The sequence below is a fragment of the Oreochromis niloticus genome, linkage group LG11 (genome assembly GCF_001858045.2).
Source record: "Oreochromis niloticus isolate F11D_XX linkage group LG11, O_niloticus_UMD_NMBU, whole genome shotgun sequence".
NCBI lineage: Eukaryota > Metazoa > Chordata > Actinopteri > Cichliformes > Cichlidae > Oreochromis > Oreochromis niloticus.
Window position 1 is genome coordinate 37,749,311 of NC_031976.2, and position 19,361 is coordinate 37,768,671.

The following is a 19,361-nucleotide window of genomic DNA, read 5'->3' on the forward strand; positions in this document are numbered from 1 at the left end:
GAACAAAAAGCTAATTTTTCATGATTTGTTGGGTTCACCCTCTGGGGAACGCGATATAACCGCACACTTTTCACTACTTTGTGTTTCACCCTTACGTCTTTTTTTGCCACGTTTGTTTGGTATCATTCTCTTCAGCTCAACCTCACGTGTCTGAATTTACACGGAGTTTTTCACTGACATACTGAAGTAACACAACTGATCTGAAATCCCACAAAAACATCAAATCCTAGTTGTAGTTATATTCGCTTTACTGTAAGAACCACAAACATGTTTAGTGAATAATTTTACTAAAGTTGAAATGCAAATATAAACAGTCAGATTTTAAAAACGTATGCACACAACAATAAAGTTATATACAACTATTTGTCTAAAAGTCAATGCATCCCACAGGTTTTTGTACAAACATTTAAAACTCCTGAAACTACAATAAGAGAACAATCAGGTGTCACAATAAGATGCCGCACAAATTATTTGTGTGAGTGAAAAAAACAGTTTGTGGCCACAAGACAGAGGAGAACAGCACAGGGACAAACCTGCAGGCCTGACAGCAGGAGGAGTATCACTGCTGCTGTTTCCACCTGGAGACTGTTTACACTGCAGCCTTTGTCACACTCATTAGTGCCCTCACTGACACACAACACAATGACTACACACTCCCAACATGCTAAATGTCACAAATCTCTCACATCTCAAAACTCCGTAGTCACTTTCCAAACTTCCTTCTCTTCCAAAACAACCAAACCTGTTGTCATTTTATTTTACTGGTCGACATTTTTCATAGATTTTTGGTACATTTTTCCACCAGTAGAAAAGGGATGGTATTTTTTTTCCTTTCTTTTTTCCAGCTGTCCTTAGAAAACGCAGTTTTTACCGTTTCTTCCTGCTTAAACGTGACGATAGTATTGTGGCTTCTAATTACTCTTTGTTTCACTCCTTCTGAGCCTGGGATTACAGGGACAGTTCGCTTTGAAGGTATTCATTCTAACTCTGTGGCTGAGAAAGACTTTATTGCACTCTGCTCCTTCCCAGCCCAGAGACTGTTTACTCCTGCTCGGAGGATTTATAGACTGTTTGCATTTCTGCTAAACTGGCAACTCAAGGGACTAAAGGCTTCTCCCTTCAGAGGACTCTGGACCCCTGGAGGATCTGAAGCCAGTGCAGCCTCCTCCTCTGTCATCTGCTGAGAGCTCAGGTGAGCTCATCCCTCCTGCTATGGACTGTGTGTTGCTGCAGCTCAAGAGGCATCCAGACCTGCTTGTGTGTCCCACACAGTTTCAAAGTTTTACAGCTGAGAATCCTCAGAAAATTGGACCTGAAGCGGAAGCTGTTCAAGTTCAAGTTTATTTATATAGCACTTTTATTAAAACAACAACTGCTGACCAAAGTACTATACAATAAAAATAGGATAAAGTTAGAAGGGAATAGAATCTTAGAATTGTAGGATAGTAAAAACAATAGTAACAGACTCATACTGGTTTAAAAGCCAGAGAATAAAAATGGGTCTTTAGACAAATTTTAAAAGCATCCAGTGTTGGGGAGGTCCTGATACGCAGAGGCAAAGTGTTCCACAATTTAGGAGCAGTCACAGCAAATGCCCGGTCTCCTCTGTGTTTTAATCTGAACCTTGGGACAACGAGGAGCATTTGGTGCGCAGACCTCAAAGATCTTGCAGGAGATCAGAAAGATATGTAGGAGCTAGTCCATGCAGCGTCTCAAAAACACCCTGGGTCACCCAGCAGCCATGGTGCAGAAGCCACAGGGGGCCAAGATGACAAGCCCGCAGGCTCTGCCAGCAGCGTGCTATGCCACAGCAGACTGAGCCCCCAGGCCCAGAGATCCGAGATCTGAGGGCCCTCCACACCCCAGAAGGGGCCCGACAGAGCCAAGGGGGTCAAACCCGCCAAGCAGTTGCCGGGAGTGAACCAGTACATACCCGAGTACCCAGCCCCGGACACAGAGAACCACCAATGCACTGGCAGGTGGGGGCACCAGCTACTGGTAGGGAGTGTGGTGGGGGGAGATAGGCTCCCACACCAGGGGGGGCCTGAGATGTTCTGAGAGGGGTGGAGTCTAAGACCCGACCTGACACATAGACACAGACAAACACGCACACACAGACACAAACATGCACACATATACAAATACTCAGCACTCACCCAACGTGGAGGCACACAGAAATGAACACTGCACACGCTCACACTCCCCAAACATACTCTATACCCCAGGTCCAGGTCAAACCTCCCCCAGACGCAGGACATGGTTTCCTTTACTCTGGGGTGGAGACAAGCAGAGCCGTGGCCATGGCAGGCGATGGTCGCTCATGTGACAGACGTGGCCAAACCATCGTAGTCATTGCTTCAGCTCTTCCATCGAGGGCTGCTGGTGACATCGACTACATATTGCGCTGTTGCTGAGACAGCTGCGGAGGGACACTCTGAGAATCTGACACAGACAGTACATTTGGAAGACCTTGAGTTAGTTGGGGTCAGAATCAGAATCAGAATACTTTATTAATCCCGAAGGAAATTATGGGTTACAGCAGGCAGTACGCGAAATGGCGCATGCGCGCTTACAAAGGAACCTTCTGACCAAACTTTACACAAACATCACATTAGGGAGACATGCCAGAGAGGTAGGCTGATAGGAAAAAACAACAAAAATACACAACATGAGGTGGGAGGAGGAGAAAAGAAACTCCACTCAGACTGAGCTCCTAATGGGAGAACAGTTTGAGAACAGAAAAAAACACCCCGGCACAAAAAGCACATGACTGTCAATACACCACAAGACAAGCAACAGGGGCAGGTAAAGGGTAAGAGAGAGCTGGTGTAGACAGCGCATCCGGTCCTGCAGCATGTCTGCGCTGGTCCAGTCGATCCACCATCTGCACCGGGAGGGAACAAGCATCGAAGGCATTTGGAAGGGGAGGGGGGATGAGTAAGTAGACAAGACTAGACAAGAACATGAGAAGCCAACCAGGAAAGATAAGGGAGAGGGAGAGGGAGAGGAGAAAAGTGTGACCGCCTTCGTCAAGAGCCAAAGAAGTTCAAGGTCATACTTGAGGATGACCCAGGTCTCGGATCCATAGAGAAGACGAGGTGAAGGTGGTTGTAGAAATCGTCCTTGGCCCCATCCAAGCTGCTCTCTGTCAGCGTGTAGGCAAAGAGGATGTTCCATCGATGGTGAGGATGGCAAGGCATTCTGAAATGGGTTGAAAGGCGAGGACGCTGGGGGAGATGAGCGAGAAGCAAGCATCATCAGTTCGTCGGTGGAAGGGGGCTTGATGATGGTGGCGCCTGATCCTGTTAGACGAAGTTCAGACAAGGCGGTGATTTGGATGTTACAGCGCTGGATCTCTTGTTCGATTATCTCTTTCTGGCCAACGTGATATCCCGTGCTGACGTTGATTGCCACTTTCTGTGAAATTCTAATGTTGCCTCTGCCAGTAGTCCACTTCTCACCAGCATCCTGGGTCCCCAGTGCTGGCAAATCAGCTGCCCCGGATGCGTTAGCTTGAACTTGTGATGTGCATCGGTTTGGATTGTTTCATGCCTCATTTCCCAAGTCGTCTGCTTCTGGTTGCTTTAGCAGGGCGAACACCCTCCTCTGTCCCTGATGAAGGCCACAAGCTGTGTGGGTCAAATGATAAAGTTCTTGTGCTTCCTCCAAGTGTTGCTGGAGGTTTAACCTGTTCAGATTGTTGGTCATTGTTGACTTTCGATAGACTGTGCTCAGGTCAGATTATGAATTAAAGAATTTTGCTGCAATAAGCACATGCTCGAATATTTTCCGCATTAACCCTTTAAAGCCGGTCGGAGCGGGCACGCTCCGTTTTGTCTTTTAAATCCCGGTAGAACTGGAACCATGTGAACTAGTGCAATAATTTTTTTTGCATATGAAACCGGAGGAGTTGTACTTACATCTTATGCCATCAGCTTGTCCTAGGTCACGGTTTCCTTCCACATATAGCTTTGCAAAAATTGCATAAGAAGCACTTGCAGCAACAAAAACATAATATTCCAGAAACACACTTTGCTGATCTGATCAGCTGTTTGTAACACTTCCTAGGTTGGAACAGATCATCGACACGAACTATCGCATGTCCGCCATTACCTGCCCAAAACCGGAAGTGACGGCATTTTCGCGGAAATGTAGTTTTTTACCTTCAGGGACTTATAAGACTATGCTGGTGTTTTTAAAAGTCATATTTGGCTTTATGACTTTCTATATCATTTCTGGGATGCTTAGAACTCAAATTGCACTGCTGGAAATAATTTATTTTGATGCACATGCTGTTTTTTTTGCAAATTTGCATTATAGAATTTATTTTCGTTTTTCCTGCAGTATATAAAAATTGGTGTATTTCAAAAATAAAACTATGAGGACACTCAAAATAAATTTCCTGTGGTGGGAAACTATTTTGTGCAACTTTTTGTATTTACAGTTTTGAGGGATAAGCCTCTTAAATTTCTCTAACTAGAAATATATTGTAAAAAAACAAAAACGACTTTCAAATTTTTTGTAGTTTATTGCACTTTTTTGCAATTTATGTAATTACTATGCACTTAATGCATACATATTATTCAAATTTGGGCTATAACGGTTGTATTGATGTATAGCAACTTGAAATGCTCCCAAAAATGGCACTACAGCATGTAAAAATATAATATAAGCTCTGGTGGACTTGGTAAGTAAGTAAGTAAAGTTTATTTATTAAGAGCTTTTCATAGACAGGTAGTCACAAAGCGCTGCACACAAAGATTAAAATAAACAGTACGATAAATAGCAAAATGCACAATATACACAATATAGAGTTTAAATGTAAATTAAAAACATAAAAATGTAAAAAGCATTGGTCAACAGAAAGCTTGTTTAAACAGTAAAGTTTTTAACTGCTTTTTAAAGGATTCCTCAGAGTCAACCAAACGTAGTTGTAGAGGTAGACTGTTCCACAGCCTTGGTGCCACAGACTGAAAGGCTCCGCCCCCTTTCGTCTTCAGTCGTGTTCGGGGAGCAACCAACAAACTCTGAGTCTGTGAGCGGAGACGGCGAGCAGCAGTGTATTTTGTGAGAAGCTTGGATAAATAATGTGGGGCTTGGCCATTTAGTGCTCTGTACGTTAAAACAATAATTTTAAAACGAATTCTAAAATCTATTGGGAGCCAATGTAAAGAACTTAAATAGGAGTGATGTGAGCTCGCTCGCTACAGCGAGTTAGTAGTCTGGCTGCTGCGTTTTCCATTTTGCAGCTTGGAGGCGAGAAAGAGATGATTTATCCAAGCTGGTAAACAGGGAATTACAATAATCTAAACGTGATGACACAAACGCATGGACAGTTTTTTCCAGTTCAGCTAAAGAGACCATATGTTGCAGTTTAGAAATATTCCTTAAATGAAAGAAACAGGAACGAGACAGAGATTTTACGTGTGAGTCAAGGCCCAAAGAAGAGTCAAATATTACTCCAAGATTTTGAATATTTGGCTTAGCAGAAGAACAGAAAGGGGCAAGAACCTGACTGATTTTAGAATATAGATCAGGAGGAGCTATGATCATGGTCTCTGTCTTGTTCATGTTTAAAACAAGGTAATTGTTGGAAAGCCAAACAGAGATTTGAGTTAAACACTGGACTAGGGTGGACAGCCTATCCAGCTGATGAGGCTTAAAGGACATATACAGCTGAATGTCAGCGGCATAGAAATGATAAGACAGGTCACTAAAAGACTGAATAATGCCAGCTAAAGGAAGCATATAAAAAGAAAATAACAATGGACCCAAAACTGAACCCTGTGGAACCCCGCAGGTCAGGGCAGCAGTGTTAGAGAACCTATCAGTCCTAACAGAAAAGGTCCTGTCTGATAAGTAGGAAGAAAACCAGTCTAAGGCGGTGCCAGATATACCAGCCAGAACCTTCAAACTGTTGAGTAGGATTTTGTGGTCGATGGTATCGAAGGCTGCGCTAAGATCTAGCAAAATGATCACGGAACAATTTCCTGCATCAGATGCCATTAGTAGATCATTATGGACCCTTAAGAGAGCGGTCTCTGTAGAGTGCTGCTTTTGAAAGCCAGACTGAAAAGGGTCAAAAATCTGCAATCGGCATAATAAGGACCTGAACTGGTTTTCTACAATTTTTTCTAGTAATTTACTTATAAATGGCAATCTTGAAATAGGACGATAACTACTAGGGGAGGTAGGATCTAGATTCTGTTTTTTAACAGAGGGGTTACCTCAGCATGTTTAAAATAGGACGGAGCACAGCCTTGCCTCAGTGAATTGTTGAAACTTGGTTCTATGGTAGGTCTTAAAGTTTCTCTTTGTTTATTTCTCACATTTTGCTATGCTGAGCAAATTGAACAAGGATCCTGTTCTTGCTACTATTAAGTCCACAGTTTAGTCTGGCACAGCAGGAAATCCTAAAAGCTAATAGGCTGTCAACACAACTCAATGTGTTTGGTTGCATTTGCAGGCAGATGAGCAGAAGGACGATACAGAGAAACATACCTTCTCCTAACTTTATAAAAAGACTTTATAAAAAGACTCCAAAGGACTATAAAAGGACACGAACATTGTGTTCCTGCTTTTCATCCAGAGCCTGGCCCCTGGAATTATTATCAGCTTTTTTCAGGCCCTTACATTACATTACCATACATTTAACCAGATTTGAATCACCCAGCTCATTGACCAGTGTAATATTCACGCAAAGAAACTGGCATGCTATATGTCTTTAAGAAGGCATCTGTGCCTCACACACACAGTCATGGTATTTTCTCTAAAATGAGGAAGCAGTGGTCACGTGAGAAAAGAGGGAAATACAAGTATTCAGAAACTTTACTACAATGTAGAGCCTCTAGAGAGAAGAGCAAGAGGAAAAACCAGCTGACTGTTGCTCGGGAATCTTTTTTTCTACTACAAGATAGTCTCTGGGTCAGCGGCCTCTGTGGGCTTAAGAAAAACAGAGAGCACTAAACCACATCCATGGTGGAAGGTGGCTTCACTACACACTGGACTGTGTATATTTTTCATGACTGATCTTGTCTTGTCTCTTGGCTGTGACTCTTAAACTTACTGTTTGATTTGTGTTGTTCTGCACTCACAGTCAGTGTTATTGGTTTCTCTCTCAGGCTGACTGAACATGAGTGGTTTGGAGGAAGACGAGGACACAGCAGAGTCTCCAGGATCCAGCCGTCTGTCTATGAAGGGCGATCGGTCCAAAAATCCTCCTCCAGTCTTCAGTGCTGATCCTGGACCCTCAGACGAAGAGTAAGAGCCTCTTTGTGCTGTAAACTGATGTCTAAGATGATTCTGCTGCTGTGTCTGTGAGAGCAGCTTCACTGAGCTGCTGCGTTCCCACTAACACAGCAGAGCTTCAGTGAGGATGTTCAACATCAGTTTGTTTTCCAGCAGGGAAACTAGTTTGGCCTGAAAACATCAAACTCACTGAGAAACACATGATCGAGTTCTTCTGTCTGTATCTGTATGCAGCTCAACATCAGTGAGGATCAATATTTCGATTGAACTGATAACAGGGAGATGGGGTGTAGAGCGCTACGCCTCCGCGTCAGACGGTGCCAGCTGAGGTGGCATGTCCCACCGGGAGGGGACCCAGGACACGCTGGAGAGTCTATGTCTCTCGGCTGGCCTGGGAACACCTCGGTCTTCTCCCGGAAAAGCTAGAGGAGGTGGCTAGGAGAGGGAGGTCTCTGCTTAGGTTGCTGCCCCCGCGACCCGGCCCTGGATAATAGGAAGAAGATGGATGGATGGAAAATGACTGGGAAAGCATAATTCTAGCAAATAGTTGTGCAAATCGCCTCTGAGAAACAGCAGCACCTGTCGCAATAAGGGCCGCAGTTTGATAGAGAAGGGTAGGACTGATTTCCTCAAGCCTTCTTTATGGCCTGGTTTGGTTTGTATGTATTCATGTACGCCGGTTTGAATCAGTCTAAGGGAGGAGCTCTGCTGCCTCAGTACTGTGGAGTGGAGCAAGTAGACGGGCGGTCCATGATGGGATCAGTGACTCTAATGTCCCTCATCACTCAAATACCTCGAGATTCTGGCCAGGGATGGTTCCAGCCTCATGAACCAGTTTGCTGATCCTGTTACATGCTGACATCTTTGGCACTGATGCTGACCCCCCCTCCACCCCAGCTGACAACAGCAGAGCAGCTGGCACTCGGCACCACAGACTGGTAGACAATGTCGATTAATGATACAGTTTGAAACCAGCGGTGGTTATACACACCACACTGTATCGGTGCCCTGTGTTTTCTATCAGAATAAGCATTTGGTTTGTCAGCAGCTCGTCTGTTGGATCGGACCACGCTGCTGCCTAATATGTCCCACACACTATCAGCTGCTGCGGTGAAGAGATAATCGGGAGGAACACCCCGCCCCATCTGAATGTGAGTGGGTGCTTTGGTGTTGAGGAGAGTTCATCTGAGGTCATCTCTTCTTAGACTGCTGCCCTGCGACCTTTCAGATGAATGGATGGGTACAAAAGTAAACAGATACCAAGAGTATCAGTGCCATTAGCTGCAGAGTGCAAAATACAATACTGTTTGTTTGTTTGTTTGTGTGTGTGTGTGTGTGGGTCCCGTGAGTGTTGTCCTGATGATGCAGCTGCTGACATCAGTTGATTTTTTGCTGCTGGCTGATCTCGTCGCTCTCTCAGCTGAGGGAATCAAACCTTCAGCAGAAAAGCTCACAGTGATCGTTACTTCCTGCTTTCTCTGAATGTCGCAACCAGCAGCTCTAATCGGTCGTTCGATGGATTAATGATTTGTTCTTCTGTCATGGTGAGTCCATCCCATCACACCTGTGAGGTTTATTTTGAAATCTACAGTTTGGGGTGCTGTTCCCACTGAAGGAGCTGCTCAGTGCTGTCACAGTCTCATGCATGGGGTGGGAGATGTTGTCCATCAGGGATGACAGCTTAGCCACCATTCTCCTGTCACTCACCACCTCCACTGGGTCCAGAGGGCATCCTAGAACAGAGCTGGCCCTGCAGATCAGCCTGTTCAGTCTCTTCCTGTCCCCAGCAGAGATGCTGCTGCCCCAGCAGACTGAACAGAGCTGGCCCTGCAGATCAGCCTGTTCAGTCTCTTCCTGTCCCCAGCAGAGATGCTGCTGCCCCAGCAGACCACACCATAGAAGATGGCTGAGGCCACCACAGAGTCATAGAAGGTCTTCAGGATTGGGCCCTCCACTCCAAACGACCTGAGTCTCCGCAGCAGGTACAGCCTGCTCTGCCCTTTCCTGTAGAGGGCGTCTGAATTATGACACCAAGGTACCTGTAGTGCCTAAACTGAATTGAATTTATTCTTTTATTGTTTATTTATTTTGACCATTTTGTTTCCTCTGGACTCTGAGATTAAAGCGTCAGGCAAAGGATGGCGTGCTGTGCTTCGACCTGCTGAGTGGGCGCTGGGGCGGCGTTCGGGCGCTGGGCGAGCCATACAGCCAGCTGCAGCTGGTGGGCGTGGATGGGCTGCTGTACACAGTGGGCGGGGGCTGCCTGCTGAACGTGGAGCGCTACGACCTGCATGCCAGCAGGTGGAGCCACGTTGCGCCACTGCAAAAAAGGCTCGTTCGCAGTGGCTCACGAGGTTGCAGTGTGCGACAGCTGCTCTTCTACTGTCTGCGCTCTGACCCCCACCGCGACGAGTGGGAGGAGTGCCCGTTCAACAAGAGCCGCAGCCACTCCTCCGACATGGTCGCACACCACAGCCATGTCTAGTGCTTCGATGTGGACCGTGAGCGCACCGAGGTTAGCGCACACAGGTACAGCACGGTGGTGAAGGCGTGGCTTGAGGGCACCGCCTTCCAGCTGGAGAAAGCGCTGCTGTTCCGCTGTGCTGTGTTTGGCAATCGAATCTACTGCGTCAACCACAGCCGCACACTGCAGTTCTGCATCGGTGAATAGGTGGCCGGTTTCCTACCCGAGGCCCTGCCCGCCCCCACCGGGGCCCGTCATCAGCCTGCCCGGGACATACTGACCTCTAACCCCGAAACACGGACCGTGACCTCTGACCCTGGCCTTTCAGAACTGCATTCGGGCCTGCTCGGCCCCTCCTTGTCATCGCGGTGCCTTCCTGTTCCTGACTTTGTCCCAGAGAATTTGGCCCAGACACTTCCTGTCTGGGTGTGACTGAAGCCGTCCAAGAGGACGCCATCGCTCATGACGAGGAGGAGCTGAAGCGTGTTCAGAGTTATTGATGTCGGACTTTGATCATCGGTCCTGATGCTGCATGTCGATCAATAAAGCAGAAATCTGAGTGAACGCGAGCAGATGACATCCATGTGACACACCTGTCAGTGTGAGGAAGGACACGCTCGTTAACGCTGATGTGCAAAAATCTGTTTCATCTTATTAAAAATGTAAATTTCAGTTTATTGAATCTTCGCTGATTTGTCGTCATTACTCAAACATTTACTCTGCTGATGGACTCACGAACGTCACATATATCTACAACATGAGCGTTAATGTAAAGTTAACTGTGCCACATATTTGAGCTGTTTTACATGGTTCGGACACCTGCCATTAACAAACATCCTTCCTGAGAGAACTTTATTAAAACTTTATCATAAAGTTTCATCTTTATATCAACAAGCAGCAGAAGTACTTCAAAAAAGTACTCGAGTAGATACTCTGACTTGCTCCACACCCACTACCATAAAGAGAAACAGGAACTCAATAGTGTGGATGCCTTAAAGCATCCACACAATAATAAATATTTGCACTCAGCAGGAAAAATCATTAAATTGGTTTAAAAACAAATATTTTAATGAATTGAATTCTGAATCATTTTAACTGAGCTCCTGCAGCAGGTCCAGGCTTTACAAACATATATGGAATCTATCAAATCTGGGTTGGTACGAGCAGGCTGAGGACAAACAACAATATTAATTTTTATTATTGTTGTTATTATTAAAGCCTGACAGTCGGAGCACAGTAACAGCAGCCTGAGTCAGTCAAGCTGATGGAGGAAATGCTGGTTGGAGAGCAGCTGAAGATGGAGGCAAAGACAGAGTATTGATCATCAGAGCGATGTCTGCGTCCACGCTGAGCGTGTCCTCAGCGAGGGCGTTACATTACAGGCGATGATGTCAGAGCTGTTTAATGATGAGTGCAGTTTGTTATTCATCACACTCATGCAGCTTCGTGCGTGACTCACAAATGTGCAGAGGTCAGATGCAGAGAGAGCAGGAAGGACAGCGGCCATGATTCCCGAGCCTGCGAGAGTCCTATCCCCTCCACGCTTCGATCGAGACCTCGGCCGCTCTGCAGCATCTGGCTGTGTGATCTCAGTGCTCTTCATCTAAGTCGCAGCTTGAAGTAAAAAAATGTTTATCCAGAGTAAACCTGCTGTCATGTTTTCTAATGGAGAGATGAGTGTTCCCGACTCAAATACAGAGGGACACTCCGAGACTTCTAACAGTCGGAGAGCAATAAGAAGCACGAGGCACAAGGGCAATGGTTTTGCTTTCATTTATAGGAAGGACCCGTCTTTGACATCATGCAGACACTTCAACAGATACATCCAAATAACAGGGGAATAAATTTGGATGTCATCAGCATACTACTTGAAAATCAGCAGCAGGAGTGATGAAAACAGAGTAGGACCCAAAACAGAGCCCTGTGGTACACCACAGCAGACGGGAGCTGAGGAAGACGAGGATTCCCCAACGGCTACAGAAAACAGCCTCTCTGACAGACAGCAACCTTCGGGACCAACAGCATGCTCCAGTCGAGATGAATGAATGTGTGATCGCCGTGAGAGCCCAAAGTGATCTGAAAACTTTTTCCAAAATCTGGAACATAAAATGTCCTGTAGGTAGCCAGGACATTTTTGATAATAGGCTACAGCTGGTACACAGCCTGATGACAAAGAAGCATTTAATAAAAGTCAATTATACTAAAATATACTGTACTATATCCCAGGCCCAATAAGGTGGAGCCATTCATTAAGAAGACAACAGGGAAGGATATCTGGAATGGAATTAGAAGCTCTTAAATAAGAGATTACTTCCTTTAAATCAGAGAAATGCCCCGGGCTCAAACAGCAGAGTGTTTAGGAGAGCTGGCCCAGCACAGCCTGTGAAAGCAGAGATTTTATTCTTGAAGTGTTTCATTCATTCTCACAGAAGCCTCCACAGGAACAGTCACAGGGTTGGACACAGCCCAGTGCCATCAGTGAAACAAAGAGCTGTAACATGAGGGCTGTCTGTCGCTCCTCTTCCTCGCTGTAATGCACCTGGAGAAGACAATGATGCGGCTCTTATTAAATTTGGCACTCAGGAAAGAGGAAGCAGAGCTCAGGCGCTCACAGCCGATTCATGCTGAGAAACCACGACGCCACAAAGGTGCTGACGAGCCTGTTTTATAGTTTCACATCTGAGTCATTCGCACAGCTTCATCGGCACACGCGTCTGTTTATCACTGTGTGGAGGAGCATCTACGCTGTGATACAGGGACAGGAGGATCCAGGTGTGTGAAGGAGGAGATATTATGTGGACTCGGTGTCACTGTGTGACATCCTGCTCTGTGCCTGGAGTCCTCACAAACATAACGGAGTCTTTCATCCACTGCAGCAGCTTCAGCCTTCAAACAGAGAGACGGGGGAGAGGCAGCTCTCTGTTTCTGTTTCATATTTCACCTGCAGGGCGACACAGGCGGGCGAGCGGGGCCCATATACATATCTATCTATCTATCTCTCTTGGAAAAGTAAAGTGGGTAATTGAAGCCTGTATTTACAATATTTTATTGGAATATTTTTCTTGTTTGACTATTTTGCAAAGGAAACGCCCAGGTGATTTCTGACATCATTTACTGTACTGATTAAACTGAATACCAACATTTTAGTGCATTTTTATTATAAGAATGTGAATATTGGTGAAGAGACACACTCTGATCTCCAGGTCAGGTAAAGGCTAAAACATGCATGAAACACAGTGAATTCACCGCCCAGAGTCACACTGTCAGCAGAGCTGTGCATGGCGCCAGGGCGTCCTTAAAACAGCAGCAGTGCTGAAAAAGGTCGAAGGTGCACGGGGAGGCCGCCATGAAGGAGAGATCAGACGAGTTTAAATCAGACGTGTTTTCACGGTTCTGCACGTTCAGCCGCCTGTTTCAGGTGACAAAACATTGACAGTCATCACTCACAAAATGGTAAATGGCCTGTATTTGTATAGAGCTTTTCTAGTCCCTAAGGACCCCAAAGCGCTTTACACAACCAGTCATCCACCCATTCACACACTGGTGATGGCAGCTACATTGTAGCCACAGCCACCCTGGGGCGCACTGACAGCGCAAATCACAAAAGAAAGAAAATGCAGGAGTTTGGATATTTCACGATTAAAATAATGAAGCAGAATAAGAGGTGCAGCTCGGCGTTAGATCTCTTTATCTTGAGGAATCTCGTCGGTGGGACAGACGTGAATCGGGTTTGGTGTTAGAGACCTGGATCTTCAGAGATCAACCCACAGATGTCTTCAACATGGTGAAAGAAGTGCCACTGTTGCTGGACCCGTCCATCGAGCGCAGAGTGGAGGACATATAGAAGTCGGAGGTGACTCTGGAGAAGCGGCGTGGGGCCTTTCCAAGACACCACAGGTCCCTGAAGATCCTCCTGAAGTGGTTCCTGAAGTTCACCCCCACGAAGACGTACAGCATCGGGTTCAGGCAGCAGTGCATGTAAGCAATGGTCTGCGACACTGTCAGGGCCATCTCCAGCGTGTCCACCTCCTCACAGGAGCGCTCCTGAAACATGGTGACCGTGTCGTACAGCAGCAGTATGTTGTAGGGCAGGTAGCAGATGATGAAAACAGCCACAACCACCAGCATCACCCACACCGCTCTGTGGTGCTGGAGAGTTTTGGCCTTCAGCAGGGTGATGATGATGCCACTGAAGCAGAAGATCATGATGAAGAGTGGCAGGAAGAAACCCACGCTGATCTGGGTGATGGGGAGGGCCACCTTCACTGCCGTGGGTATGTCTGGGTCTTCAAACTTGATCTCACAGACGTACACAGGAGTCCAGCTCTGGATCTCGGTTTGGTTATCATTGCCCAGCATGATGCCACTGAGGTGTGACGGCTCGTACCACTCGTAGAAGTAGAAGGTGGGGACGGACACGAGTATGGCGAAGATCCAGACGATGGCGCAGATGATGCAGCTGTATGACAGCAAGCGCGGTCTGAGGCTGTGCCGAGCCTGGGCAATGGCGATGTAGCGGTCAGTGCTGATGCAGGCGAGCAGCAGCATGCCGCTGTACAGGTTCACGCTGTAGGAGCCGCGCAGCAGCTTGCAGGCCACCTGCCCCATCGGCCACGACCACAGCTCGTTGTAGACGATGAACGGCAGCGCCAGCACGAATAGCAGGTCGGCTATGGCCAAGTTGATCAGGTAGATGTCAGTCATGCACTTGATCCTCTTGTAGAAGGCGTAGGTGACAATGACCAGGCTGTTCCCCACGAGGCCCAGGATGCAGAAGATGGAGAGGATGTACGGGCTGATCACCTTCACCACACTCTGGTTGTTGTGAAAACCACAAAATCCATCATAATCTAGGTAGTCACTGACATTATAGTAATATTCATAGTGGGACATCTCCATGGTGTATGACTGGTTGAGTATGAAATCCTCTGCTGAGTAGATCACTATAAAGGAAGCAGAGAGTAAACATCAAACTACAGCAAAGGTGTCTGATGGACTCACAGTGAACAAACACGATGGCAAGAGGAAGACCTGAGGACACACGATGAAGAAGCCGTGCAGATGCTATCGTGTCTTCGGTTGGCACATTAATGAGCTCTGACAGTGCTGTTTATTTAAATAAGACAGCATTAACACTTTGAGCCTAGCTCCAGTTAACACTGAATATAAATTCTAAAGCTGAATATGTTACGCCCACTCCCCCCACCTCTACCATTAACAAATGGTTCAGCCCATAGCGTGGAGCGGCTTTATTTCTTGTTGTCAGTAGCAACCGATGCCTATTATTGTTCCAGAGCACTTTTTGAACAGCGCCGTGGATTTCACACAGCTGCTTGGTTGTTACACTGTGGAAATGGACTGAAGGTGAGTGTTATTAACTCTCTGTGTGCTGCACTTCCACATCACATGACTGATTTAAGCTGACATAGCAACAAGCTGCAGCCGCGCTGAGTCTCTATTTCAGCTTGTGTTGAACGTTCAGACTTCCTTTTTTTAAATTTTAATGACAGGTGACTAAATCCAGAGTTAGGATAAAAAATATAAAAGCTATGCTTTTTTCTGAATACTATCGTCACACAAACAGTAAAGAAAGAAAAAAGCCACCTCCTTCCTACTGGCGAAAAAAAAAAGGCAACACGTGAGATTTAGTAGTTTAGGACGAAGTTTGGGGAGTGATGGCAGCGAGCGAGCGAGAGAGAGAGAGAGAGAGAGAGTTTTGTGATGTTTAGCATAGAGTGTGTGTTGTGTGGTGGTTGTTGTGTGTTGTGTGTCAGTGAGGGCACTAATGAGTGTGACAAAGGCTGCAGTGTAAACAGTCTCCAGGTGGAAACAGCAGCAGTGATACTCCTCCTGCTGTCAGGCCTGCAGGTTTGTCCCTGTGCTGTTCTCCTCTGTCTTGTGGCCACAAACTGTTTTTTTCACTCACACAAATAATTCGTGCGGCATCTTATTGTGACACCTGATTGTTCTCTTATTGTAGTTTCAGGAGTTTTAAATGTGTTTTTGTGTGATTTCAGATCAGTTGTGTTACTTCAGTATGTCAGTGAAAAACTCCGTGTAAATTCAGACACGTGAGGTTGAGCTGAAGAGAATGATACCAAACAAACGAGGCAAAAAAAGACGTAAGGGTGAAACACAAAGTAGTGAAAAGTGTGCGGTTATATCGCGTTCCCCAGAGGGTGAACCCAACAAATCATGAAAAATGAGCTTTTTGTTCACGACGTGCAGATTTCTGACATTTTGTGTAAATTTAAGCAACAATTTGAGTTTTTCTAACAAGATGTGAAACTTGAGTTAGACTTGTGTTTGTAAATGAACCGCCCCATGTTGTGTAGCTTTACTGGGCTACATATTTATTTATTATACAGGCTATACAGTACATAGCATCCAAACTCACATGTAACTGAGGTGTTTCATTATGTGGCTAAAGAAAATAATTCAGTTATACAAACGTGTGCAGACTTACTGCACGTGAATCATTGTAACCATATGTAACATATGTGTTTAAAAAAGGCTTTGATTTGACCCCCCATTTGATTTCCATGCCCCCCTAAGAAACTTCCTCTAGATCCGCCCCTGTTTCATAATAATTAAATAAAATCCATGTTCTTCATCTGCATCTCTGCAAACACTTCCCAGCATTACTAAGGGCTGGTTCGGGTGCAGGGTCACCTGATCCAGCCCTAACTAAGGCCAAAACACGTCTAAAATAACAGGGGGAGACTCTGAGCACCAATCGAAGCCTAACATTCCTGAGAAACACAAACACGCCAAAGTGAAAGCAGCTCACTTCATTCTGACTTTCAGGTTCAGGAAGGAGGCGACCTGTACGGATACAACCTGCAAATAGAACACCTGTTTACACCTGTGTGATGTAATGACCTGCAGTGTGAGGGAACGAAGGACTTACCAGCAATGCAGGAGAGGGAGGCAGTTCTGCAAACTCCACCAAAGTAAAAGTGAAGCAGCTCAGAGGCAGAGACTCACTGTCACGGCGTGCTGTGTGCAGGAAAGACGAAGGACCCAAAATGCAGAACAGAGAGTTAACTTGGGACGCAGCTTTATTGTGAGGGAAACTCCTCATTACAACAAACGTGACAAAAACAAACCAAAACGTCTCAGACTTTTTATCTGATTTAGTGCTCAGCTCAAATAAAATATTTATTGTGGGTGATTTTAACATCCATGAAAATGATCAGACAGCAGAGGGTTCTCAGGAAACACTGTTAAATGTTCAGTTTCTATGCCATATGTTAAAACAAGATCTAGAGTGTGATTAAAGTGGTGGGTGGGTTCTTTTACATTTTGACAGAAGCCAATTGAGTCTAATAACAGATTAAATGTCGATCTTACGTGCTGCACAATAATGTTTAATATTTAGTATTTACTGTCATATTCCCATAGATCATTGTGATGATGTTTATTACTCTCGTTTTCTTCTGCTTGCTTTCTTCTTTCTTTCTCAACAGGTGATCCAGGTGATCGATATATGTATTTTTTGTCTGCTTATTCTGTTGGTTTTTGGTTTTTTGCCCTTTTTCCCTGTCCCTCTTCCCCGCTGTTTTTCTTTCTCCCCTTTCCTTCCCCCAGTCAAGTCTGTCCCGTATTCAGCAAGTGAAAATAAAATAAACAATAAAAGGTGAATCAAATAGACCATTACGGCAAGGTTTCTCATTGTTCAGCTAATGTTTAAGATGTCGTATTTCCTAATGCTTGTAACGTAGCAAAGTATCGATCCGTGCAAAGAATTTCTTTTTCATACATGCACACGGCCCCGACTCAACTCCTTGTACGTGTAAAATAATATAACCCTGAGTAAAAAAGCACTGCACACATATTCAGAACTCGGTCCTATTTATCGTCCCAAAGTATTTTATTAAATCAATGTCACGCCCTCTTAAACTGAGGTTAAGTGAGGGAAAGAGTTTTAGTTTTTTTTTCATTCTTAGAGGTACTTTTAGGGAAACGGGAAACGGCCTTGTTCTACGCACACCGCGGGTCAAGAAGAAATGTTTATGTTCATCCTGAGAGGGAGGGTGGAGCTTGGAGGAGGCAACTTTAAATCGGGACCTGACAAGACTGGCGTTGCTCTGTGCATTTTATGTGTGCGTGTGTAGTCGGTGTACTCAGGTGCAAATGGTAAAAATGGTAAATGGCCTGTATTTGTATAGCGCTTTTACTTAGTCCCCAAAGCGCTTTACACGTTCAGTCATCCACACATTCACACACTGGTGATGGCAAGCTACATTGTACAGCGTACTCAGGTGCCCAAGATGGAAAACAATGTATTCTGACAAAATCCAGATGAAGAGTTGTTTGTTGACAGTATAGATAGTTTGTTTTTAAGCCTCTTACCCCTCACCGAGTCCCCGGTGACGGTCTCACTGGTCAGATGCCAGTTAGTTAAGCAACCAATCATCTTTTGGAGTTTAAATTGTGCTAACTCACTTTGTTCAACACAGCCCAGAGTAACATTAAAAAACTAATTTTGCTGGACGCAAGAACAACTCGAGCATCTTTTTCGGGAGCCAAACTGGGGCTTACAAGTTTTGCCGTGCCCCTGGGGCCAGTGCGAGGTTGTGGGGCCGATCCCAGCGTGGAAGCTGAGGGTCCAGCCAGCCGCACAGAGCGTTTCTGGTGTGGCTCATGCAAAAGAGAATTGCAACAATACAGCGCGTTTCTCTGCTCCCTTTCACACAGTAAAACCTTACTGTTTTATAGAGGCAAATCTTTATTAATTACCGTAGATCATTAATAGGGAACAAAAAAAGAGGAAAGAAGGATAAAATGTCACTTCAGCAATGCTGCTGGGAGACACAAGTGCTGACACGTGCTTATAACAAAAGGCTTAAAAGACAAAAAAACTCTAAAATCAGTTACAGCTGTAAGACCTGGTAAGATTTTGAGTTTTTGCAGTGTAGGGGAAAAAAATAGTTTGTATTTATGGTGTAAACCAGACTTTCAGTCTGCATCTTCACTTTTTTTTTTTTTGCTGTTTTTCACTCCTAGTCTGATAAAAAGCAACAACCCACAGACATCCACTAACCACAAACACAGAACCCACCAACTGTAACTATTAGCTGCTTTTTTTCCCTAAACAGTCAGAGAAATGCAATCCACTCGCGCCATCGTGAGTGCTGAAGGAGATGTGCTCCATAGTCACACTTAAACTCATATTTCCTTAACTTACATCCTATGTTCTATTTAAATCCGGCTTCCCTTTATAGTTTGATGGGAAATTGGTTAAACCATTGCTTAACTTACCGTATTTTCCGCACTATAAGGCGGACAGGATATAAGGCCCATTAAGACAAACAAAACAGTCAGATAACTCGACCTTTACTAAGCGCATTCACAGTAACTCTTGACATTGTTAAGCTGTAACACATTAAATACTGAACAATACACTTATTTTTTCAGTTCATTCAACAAAGCCATCAAATTCTTCCCCTTCAGTGTCTGAGTTAAACAGCTGGGCATCAAGCATGCCCGGATCCCTCTGATCATTATCCGAATCGGTCTCGTTGCTGTTACTTAGCTGTTCAGTGATTATTCCAGCCTTCGTAAAAGCTCGGACAACACTTGAGACTCGCTGAGAGTCGTTCAGCGTTGCCTCCCTGTCTTGGTGAACGTTTGTTTACCTTCTGTC

The 19,361-nt window shown here is 45.3% G+C and overlaps 1 protein-coding gene and 2 long non-coding RNA genes across 3 annotated transcripts; 2 read left to right on the forward strand and 1 right to left on the reverse strand.

The window, feature by feature from the left end:
* Positions 1-6,348: 6,348 nt before the first annotated feature.
* LOC112848248 (uncharacterized) lies at positions 6,349-7,225 on the forward strand. The gene is made up of 2 exons (XR_003222265.1): positions 6,349-6,985; positions 7,122-7,225. It is a non-coding gene; the product is annotated as an uncharacterized LOC112848248 (long non-coding RNA).
* A 5,517-nt stretch (positions 7,226-12,742) lies between these two features.
* Positions 12,743-16,876, reverse strand: LOC100708723 (C-C chemokine receptor type 6-like). Its single transcript, XM_003451224.5, has 2 exons — positions 16,623-16,876; positions 12,743-14,655 (listed from the first exon to the last, which is right to left on the reverse strand). The coding sequence occupies exon 2, from the start codon at positions 14,609-14,611 to the stop codon at positions 13,472-13,474; it is 1,140 nt and encodes a 379-aa protein (XP_003451272.1). The 5' UTR covers positions 14,612-14,655; positions 16,623-16,876; the 3' UTR covers positions 12,743-13,471.
* On the forward strand, positions 14,668-16,712 carry LOC112848249 (uncharacterized). The gene is made up of 2 exons (XR_003222266.1): positions 14,668-15,076; positions 16,520-16,712. It is a non-coding gene; the product is annotated as an uncharacterized LOC112848249 (long non-coding RNA).
* Positions 16,877-19,361: the final 2,485 nt, after the last annotated feature.

Bases quoted from the DNA above. Each gene is read 5' to 3' on its own strand.
- LOC100708723 (XM_003451224.5), bottom strand. From the start codon at position 14,611: ATGGAGATGTCCCACTATGAATATTACTATAATGTCAGTGACTACCTA.